General features: G+C 36.3%; 1 protein-coding gene across 3 annotated transcripts in view; it reads left to right on the top strand.

Moving 5' to 3' along the window:
* The window catches only part of LOC149080214 (alanine--glyoxylate aminotransferase 2, mitochondrial), a 61,061-nt gene that overhangs the window by 26,045 nt on the left and 24,267 nt on the right, over positions 1-10,749 (top strand). For all 3 annotated transcript variants that reach the window (XM_089239271.1, XM_089239270.1, XM_089239272.1), the window contains 3 exons: positions 4,815-4,908; positions 4,989-5,183; positions 8,618-8,710. In XM_089239271.1, the coding sequence (XP_089095397.1) occupies positions 4,815-4,908; positions 4,989-5,183; positions 8,618-8,710 (382 nt within the window). The remainder of the gene's footprint in view (positions 1-4,814; positions 4,909-4,988; positions 5,184-8,617; positions 8,711-10,749) is intronic.

The raw sequence follows: 10,749 nt of genomic DNA, 5'->3' as shown, positions 1-10,749 counted from the left end.
ATAGGAACTGATAGTCGAATAGGAGTTGGAGAAGACGGTCGATTGACTTCACACCGTCGAAGCTGTTCAAAATGTCTCTTGATAATGTATCCATCATCTAGTTCAACTAGGTAATGAACACGACCCAATCGTTGAACAACAGTTCCATACTTCCATAGGCTTGAATGAGTGTAATTTCTTGACTGTACTCTATCTCCTTCCTTGAAAAATTTGTCAAAGACTGGCTGTGTTGCATTGTTCTTGTATGACTCAGGAGTTGTAGGTTTGAGGAGATCTAGCTTTGTTCTGAGATTCTCTCCCAACAATAATTCTGCTGGTGTCTTTCCACATGAAAGAGGTGTAGCTCTGTACCGAAACAATAGTTTACATAATTTTTCGTGAAGTGTTCCTCGTTCGAATTCCATGCATTTCAGTTTTGTCTTCAGGGTTTGGCAATAACGTTCTGCTTGTCCATTTGTTGAGGGATGACCAGGAGCTATCATTCGTTGTCGAATATCATTTCGTTTGCAGAAGTCCATGAATTCTTGTGATTTGAAAATTGAAGCATTATCACTAACGAGAATTTCTGGCAGTCCATGTCGACTGAATATTTCTCGCAGGAAATGAATTGTAATAGCAGAATCTGGAGCTTTCTTCATGTAGTAGATTTCTGGCCATTTAGACTTCGCATCGATGACAAGTAAGAAAAAATGTCCCATGAAGGGTCCCGCATAGTCCATGTGAACACGTTGCCAATTTCTTGTTGGACTTTCCCAATTGTGCACTGGAGCTTTCTGGGGGTTTTTCTTGACGTCACAACAGTTCTTGCAACTTTTCACTAGACTTTCTATGTCAGAGTCAATATTCTTCCAATAGCAGTAATTTCGAGCAAGTGCTTTCATCTTCACTATTCCACAATGAGTTGAGTGTAGTTCTTGAAGGATGGTTGGTTGAAGTGTCTTAGGTATTATTACACGCTGTCCACGAAGTAGAATTCCTTCTTGTAATGTTATTTCTGGGTCATATAAAGTTCCTTCCATCACATTTTTCTTTAGTTCACGTAGATCATCATCCAATTCTGTATATTTTCGGATTTCTTCAGAAGTAATTGTGTCTGTGGATATGTGTCTAATCACTGATGCTTGCAGGATGTATTCATCATCAACAGTATTGACTTGTACATCTGTCAGTGGTAAGGGACTTCTCGACAAATAGTCTACATTTGCATGTTCGGATGATTTTCGATGTTTGATGTCATAGTCGAAGTTGGAAAGGAAATGTGCATACCGCAACATTCTTGTAGCTGACAATGCTGGAAGTTTTTTCTCTGGATGCAAGAGAGTCATCATTGGTTTATTGTCCACAACCAATGTGAATTTTCGACCAAAGATGTAATCATAGAACTTTCTGCATGCCCAATACACAGCTGTAGCTTCTCGATCGAGCTGGCTGTAATTTTTCTCAGCAGCTGTTAGTGATCTTGAAGCGAATGCAATAGGACGTTCACTTCCATCAGGCATAATATGCGATAATATTCCGGATAGACCATGTGGACTAGCATCAGTAGCCAAAGTCACTGGAAGTTCTGGAGTAAATGGTATGAGGACTTGGTCACTAGCAATTTCAGACTTGATTTTTATCCATGCTGCTTCACAATCAGCTGTCCAGTTGAACGGAATACTTTTCTTGAGAAGATTATTTAGTGGGTGAAGTAACCTTGATGCACTCTTGATGAATTTCGAGTAATACATAACTAAGCCCAAAAATTGTCTCAATTCGTCAACATTTTTTGGTCTGGGTGCTTCTTGAATAGCTTGAATCTTAGCTGGAGATTTGTTCAGTCCTTTGGAAGTTATAACATGTCCAAGGTATTCTACACTTTTTTCAAAAAATTTACATTTGTTGATATTTACATGCAAATGATATTTTCGTAATTTATTTAGAACATTCAGCAAGTGTGTTGTGCATTCCTCATAAGTCTTGCCTTGTATAATTAAATCATCAAAATATGCAGTTACTCCATCTAAATCTTGAACAAACTGATCCATGAAAGAATGAAATTCGTTCGGTGCAGTTTTAATACCAAAAAACAATCTTTTTGCCAAATAAGTACCTCGATGTGTAGAGATCGTTTGAACTTTTGCACTGTCTTCATCGACTGCTAAATGCAAATATGCTTTATGGATGTCCAAGGTGCAGAAATATGATCCACCTCGTAGCTTGTTGAATATATCTTCAATCTTGGGTATTGGGTGTCTGGCATCATGAAGTTGATTGTTTACAGTCACCTTATAATCAGCACAAAGTCTTACAGAACCATCAGATTTTGGCACGATGACAAGTGGAGTTCCCCATTCTGAATGATCCACTTTTTCTATGATCCCTTGATCACACAAGTTATCCAGTTCTTTTTCAACTTTTTCACGCAAAGCATATGGTACTGGACGGGGTTTAACAAACACTGGTTTGGCATCTTTCCGCAATTTCAGGGAGCATGTATAATCTGGAATCTTGCCCACTGTTTGTTCAAAAACATCAGAGTATTCATTGACAATACTAGGAACAGATCTTTTTACGGCACACACAGGTATATGCTTGACACTTGAGGAATCATGAATGTCATTTATGTTGATATCCAATTTACGCATCCAATTTCGACCAAGGATAGGTTCTCTCTTCAAATTGACAAGGTATAATTCTTCTTCACTGGATTTAGCATTGTAGCATACAGTCACTTTGACGTATCCGATAGGTTTGAAAATTTCACCTGTATAACTTCGGAAAAATATATTTGTTTTCAGGATCGGAAGATTTAGGTTTAAGCGCCTGTAGTCACTTATGTTCATGATGCTCACACGACTACCAGAATCACATTCGAAACGACAATTTTTCCCATTTAATTGAATGACTGCAAATATTCTATCGTCTTTTTCAGCAGTGTTAGTGCATATATCAACAATTTGGCTCACTTGAAAGTGATCTGGATTTTCGACATATTGAACAGTATTTCCTTCAGATCCGCTTTTATTTTTCCGTTTCAGAAGCTCTGTAATACATACTCTACTGATATGACCTTTTTTGAAGCAAATCTGGCATGAGAGCTCTGGTGGTTGTTTTTTCCGCAATGGAGACACACGTTTTCTAACCCGATGTCTCTCAAATTGAGGTTTCGCTTCCGACTTGCCGATCTGTCGCGTCGATGCGGAGTCGATTTCCGTCGCGAACTCCCGCTGTTATTACATTGCGCAATTTTATTCACGCTGGAACCGTAATTACTCTTGTAGAGTTCTTTATTTTCGATTTTCGAAGCTTCAATCGCTAATGCGACTTCGAGTGTTTCGTCGAATGTCAGTTCAGCTTGTTGTAGAATTCTTTCGCGGATTTCGGCATCCTGTAATCCTCGTATAAATTGAGCACGTAGCATGAGGTTGATGACAGATTTTGAGCATTCAGCATTTTCACAACTAGATTTGAATTCGGCGGTTTTCGAAAGTTCTTTTAATGTAGCGATATAATTCGAAATCGGCTCACCTGGGTGTTGTGTGCGGCAAAGAAACTTGTGTTGTTCCGTCAGGATGTTTACCCTTTTGCAGAGATGATCTTTCAAGATTTTCAGCAGGTCGTCGTACGTCTTCGATGAAGGGAGATCCGGTGAAGTTAGACTGGAAAGCAGGTGATAGTACTTGGATCCGAGACAGTTGATTAGCACCATTTTCTTGGCTTCGGCGACGTTGGCTGTTGAATCCGTGAGTCCTTTGAGCTGGAAGTAGTTTTCGAGTCTTTGTACATATTCACCGAAACTTTCGTTAGCTTCGTCGTAGCATTCAAACCAGATCGATTGTGACTGGAGAAGCGTTTTCACATTGACGCTGGTTGAAGATGCTGGATGAGTTTCGTTTAGTTTCGAGACGAAATTACTTAAAACGGTTACTAGATCGTCGATGTCTGCCATTTCCGATTCTTTTTTTTTTTTCACTCGTCGCCAACTTTATTGTACTTTATGAGCCGTTTCGGTAGTGAATCATGAGATGAACGATAATTCTTAACTAATTTATTACGGAACAATATTTACATCTCGTTCCCGCCATGTTGTCATTCCCTTCGAGTGTTGCCACCTTCGTAAAACATAATACTGTATTTTCTGGTGTTGCCAGATACATAACAATATGTATCGAAGATTCTTTTCCACACATTTGGGTAGGGTTAGTTTCCCTTATTTTTGTGTTTGAAATTTGAAAACTCAACCTGTGGACTACCACAGGTAGATGTGAATTATTTCTGAAATTTTTGAGCGAAAGATAGTTGAAAAAGCTAGATCAAAATGTTTTAAGTGAGAGGAGGAAAGTTATCTTAAGCAATTACACTGCCCATTCACAAATAACAGATCTTCTGGCAATAAAAACGCTTTTTTCAACTTAATTCAAGATTATTCTCAATATGAAAACTTTGCATAAAAAGTTGTAGATCAAAACATTTTATGAATTTGCAGATGAGGAAATATATAGAATTGTTCAGCAATATATACAGGTACATATACATACATAAACAACTTTTAAAAATTGTTAAAGGTATATTGAAGTAAAACCTGACTTTTTTATTGACATCCGCATTAGTCGATATAGGAGTGTCGAGATATCAACTTTCCATTGTATTTGTAACTTTATTTTGAAATTATAATTATGAAAAAATGTCATAAAATAGTTTATATCTGTTACTTCAAATTTAGATACCAGTGTCATTTACATTTTGAAATTCTTGGGAGTAACTTATGTTGATTTCATGAAGAATTCTACTTTCTTTGTTTACTCTATAATGTAAATTTTCATTTATCTTAGGAGTGCATACCATGGTGACAGTCCATATACAATTGGGCTATGTGGTATAAATGCCTGGAAACATGTATATGCAAATGGATTTGGGATTCATCATGTGAGTATTATTAGATGTTGTATTCGTTCATATTTTTAATGTTTCGAAAATTTGAATAATTTTATATATTTTTTGTTTAGACTATGAATCCAGATCCTTATCAAGGAATTTGGGGTGGATCTCATTGCCGTGATTCTCTTGCACAGACATGTCGAAAATGTTCATGTGCTCCTGGACATTGTCATGCAAATAAAATGTATGTGAAAGATCTCATGGAAACTTTGGATACATCTGTACCGAGAAAAGTTGCAGGTTTTATTGCAGAAGCTATTCAGGTAACATAATACTGTCAGTGCTCGTTATAACAATCGGTAGGACAAGTCACAAATGTTTTTATATAACAAATATCCTATATCAGGGGTCTTCAAACTGTGTGCCCCCAACTTCCCGTGGTGTCAATGACAAAGGTTTTTCAAGGAGATTCTTTGTTAAATTGTCCTAAGGATGTGCAGATAAGCATTAACCCTTTAAGACCAAGTTCGATTGATTGTGCAGGTGAAATACTTAATCAACATTCATGTTTTCAAAAATTTCCCGGTCTTATAAAGTTGAGGAAAGGGAGCGCCACAGGTGGGGAAAGTTAGAGAACCCCAGTCCTATATGTTTTCCTTTCAATATAATGACTATTCATTGTAACATCTGTTTTGACAGAACTATAGGAGAGGGGGTCATAATAACAAACGGTCAACTGTAGTAGGTTCAACTGCCTCCTTTCTTTGTGACTGAGAAATCTGCTTTAAGAACATTGTTTCCTGGCACCTTATACTTTCAAATTTTTTCACCAAGATAATCAAATCTTTGCTTATTTGAATCAAAAAATATGTGTGAAATATAATAATAACAGTAAAAGTCTGTTATAATGACAGTTCACAATCAGAGGGAAGATTGATATAATGGACTTCCCATTATAAAAAGTTTTAGTTTTTTGGACTAAAGACATGTAAATGGGGAAAAAAAAAAAACAGATAAATTTACCTTCTAACTTCTATTTTGAATTACTTTTGCTCAGGTTTGTTTGGTTTAAATCATGTTGGCTTTAACCAAGTGGGTTTTTTTCAAAAAATCTCATAAAAGTGGCCTAAATATGTTTTCCCCTGAAAAATATATTGGTTCATTATTAGCAAAAATATTTAATTCTTACCACATTTTCTATTCTTGGGGGTACATCTTTAAATGGTGTAAGATGATATTATAAGTGTTTTTTCAAAAAATCTCATAAAAGTGACCTTAATATAAATTTTCTTTCATTTTAACTATCTTAGTTGCTGAAAATTATATGCAGTATCAAAATTTCTCATTCTTACTGCATTTTCGAACTTTGTACTAGATTCTGATGCTCTGTCTTAATCAAATTTATGAATGAGGATTGCATCACACGTGGTGGTGGGTATTATCTCACAGGCTCCCCCCCCCCCCCCTTACACAAAGAAGCAGCAACAGTAGTGATTTCAGGTGGTCTTATAATCCAAAAAGACACCAACTGCTCCTTAAGTTATATTACATCACAGACATTTTCATTTTCTTTCCATAGGCAGCAGCACATCACATACTGTATATTGCCACCAGGCTTAATATTGAATTATTAAATATATATTATACATCTAAATATTTTCAACATTATCTCCAGTTAATCAAGGTTCTACTGTACAGTAGTAAAAGCCCGAAATTGGCCAGTTCGTGAAGTGGCCGGTGATCCATCCAAATAATTTTCAGTTCGAAATTCCTAGGAATATGGACTGTCTCAACATTTGGTTAGGATGTAAAATAGTAAGTGGTTTATGAAAAATAATCAGCTATGTACAGGGTGATTATAATTAAAAAGTTCTGATTTCAAAACACGAATGAGAACTGCTAGTCAGAATGGCTGGAAAATTTTCATGAGTCCATTTTCTTGAAGCAATGGAATTTTCTTTGGAGAAAGAAAAAAGCCCTTTAAAATGCACAAGTTGATGATGCTCTACTTGGCCAGCGGTATAATCTATTTTGCGCAACCATATCATTTCGGCACTTCAACAGCATCAGTGTGTGAATAGCAGGGCTACTTTATCACACATCAACTCCAGTCATATATTGCCATATGGAAATTTTCAACCATGAAGTTGGGTGAATATGAAAGCACTATCTATCAGTAGTCACCCCAGGTCCGGATTGTAAAGAACTTGCTTCTGTGAGAAATGTTCTTTTTGACTGGATTCGAACCTGTGGACTTTGACATTAGCCTTCATAGTGGAAGACGAGCATCTTACTACTGCGCCACTCGGGTGCTGAATAGCAGGGCTGGACAAATCCCAGATGCCGGGGTGACTAGAAAATCTGTTTTGGCACCTGAAATTTTATATGCATCATTGCTAAAATGAAGTGTAAGTACGAGACAATTTTTCTTCGATTTCATAATAATGTGTCTTCCAACATGAGAATGGGTCATAAAGTTCTGCAAAAGTATAAAAAAAACATTACTCCGGACTGTTTTCCTTGGGGATAAACATGCTTTGCTCTTAACAAATTTGACTGGCACCTAATTTTTTTTTTTCGATTTGTCCAGTCCTGGTGGATAGCACAACTTTTATCAAGATGCACATTGCAACACCAGTGAAGCAGCTTCTGAAGAACTATTTTGACAATAACAACATGACACACCACCTGGCTGCCATGTGCACCTGACAAGTGAATGCTACTATAACCCTTGCAACTTTTGGCTTTGGGGATACCCCAGAATAGTATGTGTAGTGGTCGGATTGCAAACTTTGCTGAATTGAAAGAGCATTCGCATCATTACCGTGACATACTCTGATCTGTTGTTGAACAAGTACTTTTGTTCTTCCTCCTCACAGCCAGAACACAGTGGACAACATAATTAACATTTCTTGTGTAAGTTGTACTTGTTTGTTTAAATGACTTAATTTTTGTGATGTTTCCATGAATTATATGAAATTGCGACATGCTAATTGCATTATCATTTTGCCTTGACTGGCTATCATATCCATTCTGTGAGCAAATTTCCCACGTGCTGGATGAGTACAATGTCGTCTATTTTACATTTTAAAGCATTTTTCCCCTTCGCCATACAAAATTCCATTGCCTCAAGAACATTCATGCAAATTTTCAAGTCATTCTGACCAGTGGTATTTTACAGTGTTTTGAAATTAGAACTTTAGTTATAATCACCCTGTATATCGTAAATCATTGCTAATTAATCTGCATTAATCCTACTTCATTAAACACATTGTATTTGCCTAGTTTTTATCAGTTTTTGCAAAATAGTGTCCTAATTAAGCGTATTGAAAGTAACTGGAGAAAACACACATCTTTATTATAGGGTTAATAATAACATTAAGGATCACATCTCAAAAACAAAATATTTCCTTGAGTTATAAAATAACTCAATTGCAAAAGTTGTTTTTATTAAAATGTAAGAAATATTTATAGATTAATTAATATGAGAATTGTGTTAATTACATTAATAAACGTTTTGTTTTAATTAATTATAAGTTTGAATGATTTTTCAGAAATTTTATTGTTTTTAATGTAAATGCTATTAAAACCAAAAAACCAGTTTAAACCAAAAAATTCTGGTTTAAACCTCTTTTTTTTTAATCAACCCTGCTTTTGCTGAAACATACTAATAAAACTCACTTGAATTTAATGCTCAAGAGATTTTAAATTGCATATGTTACCACATTATGCAGATATTTTTTATGTTCACTTACAGGGAGTTGGTGGTTCAGTGCAACTCACAAAGGGTTATTTGAAGGAAGCTTACAGTGCCATAAGAGATCGTGGAGGGATATGTATAGCTGATGAGGTACATTTAAAAAAATTTTCTTAATAAAGTAGAACCTCTCTGTAGTTCATTCATTTAAATTATTTCATTTATATTGCAGCATCGCAAGAGGGGGGGGGTGACTGAGATCCCACTTCAACCTCGTCTGACTCATATGGGGGCAGGCAACTCAGTGCCAAAGGCGGAGCAGACTAATCTAATTTATATGTGTATAAATGAATTGACATCATCGGATCCCCCTCCAGACTTTCAGGTCTGTTTCCGTCTATGGTCTAACTAGAATTTATAACTCGTTCTTAAGCTGCAGGAAGTTACCCACAGTGGAATTTATAGTTAAATTCTGGAAACAAGGAGGTGGTGGAGACCGGAGTTCTCGATCTTTTGTCCCTCCTTTTCTCTCCAATTTAAGTTGATAAAAAATATAAGATGGGAAAAAACAAACATGAGATGACGGTGATGACAGGGTTTGGATATCGTGTCAGTATTGCGCCTAAAAGAAAGGATAAAACCATTTTACTGTTATAGCTGAAATCACCCACGTTAGAAGTGTTAATTTGATAACATATTTCATTTTGTCTAACTCAAGTTTTAGCTTGAAATTCATATTAGGTAATTGTGTATGTGATGCCACATACGAAACATGTGTCTTACGCTTTCTTAAAAACAATTTATAACTTTTAAAATGTAAGGGGGGAAAAACAAATGATGGGGAAAAAACAAATTATTTATTACTGATTAGAATTTTGTGCACATAAATTAATGTAGGTTTTTTTTTCAATTCCTCGAATATGTTATTTGAATAATATGTAAAATGTGCACATAAAAATTGTGAAATTCGGTTATAAACAAAAAAAAGTGGCAGGAAATGGATCTCTCCACATCTCACACCTCTAAGGGCTGTTCTGGTATGGGCATTTTTCCAGCATGGCCCAGGTTTTATTCAATCACCTGCTTATAATAATCTCTTCATTATCCTGTCTGTCCCAATAATCTCTTCATTGGGACAGAGCGGCAAGCCATGATCTGGTTGGGGAGGAAGTACGGGTTATTTAACTGTCAATTCTTTTAAACCAGGGATATTCAACCTTTTTTTGACTTGCAGAGACCTGTTTTGTTGTAATTTCTATGGCGCAGCCTCATGGGCCTCTTTTTAAAAAAATATTATTTACCAATTTATTCTATTTCCTCGAGCTGTCGCGGAGCTCATGGGAAGTTCGCACAGAGAGCAGAGTCTAAGAGCAGTTGAGAACTGCTGTTTTAAACAAATCATGCTGAAATATATAATCTGAAATTGAATAATTTCATTATGCATTTTAGAACTTTTTCCCATCAATTCTGTATTTTCATTGGATTTGCCACGTACTCTGAAATTTTTAACTGAAAACCCTCATCCCCATCAATAACATTGCGGGTCATTTGAATGTACTGTAAAATTGAGTACAATCAATAAATACATTTTGAATTGCTAGTTTATTGTAACATCCTTGATTATCTATGAGGGTAAAACCCAATTTTAGTAGCACCAGAATATATTTTGAGGTACCTAAGGCCTCTCAAGAGCATCACAAGACATTTTCAAGGAGATCTATATGACCAGACTTACCTTACCAACTTATACAGTTTACATACGACTCAGAAATCTTTGTACCAGATCTAATAATAATGAGACCCTCTTATGCATATAAGATCCACGAGCCGTGACCGGGTGGGCCATGAGTAAGGATGACACTGAAGGCTAGGGTGCGAACTAGAAGGGTGGGGCAACTGCCCCTGGTGGCAAAATTTAAGAGGCGACGGTTTTAGGTGGGAACAAAGAACACCGTCATAAAATCATCTAATTTTAAAGTTGTGGAGGTGGCAAAACTCTTATTTATGATGCTGCTGAAAGGGTACCCCCTACACTAGTAGTTCTTAAAGTGGACGTCACAGCTTTCTGGGGCATTGCAACAAGTTGGTTTATTGATGTATGCCCATTCAAGACTTTTAAATGGTCCTTTTTAGGCTATTCTGGGTAGTTGCGGATAAACATTAACAAAGGCAAGGGTACCATGGGTGGAAAA

This window comes from Pholcus phalangioides, unplaced genomic scaffold (assembly GCF_987345545.1).
Source record: "Pholcus phalangioides strain wild (caught in Gottingen) unplaced genomic scaffold, Ppha-v1.0 ptg000011l_1, whole genome shotgun sequence".
In the NCBI taxonomy this organism is placed as follows: domain Eukaryota; kingdom Metazoa; phylum Arthropoda; class Arachnida; order Araneae; family Pholcidae; genus Pholcus; species Pholcus phalangioides.
Note: the sequence above shows the minus strand (reverse complement) of the source record. Positions and strands in the feature narration are given on the sequence as shown.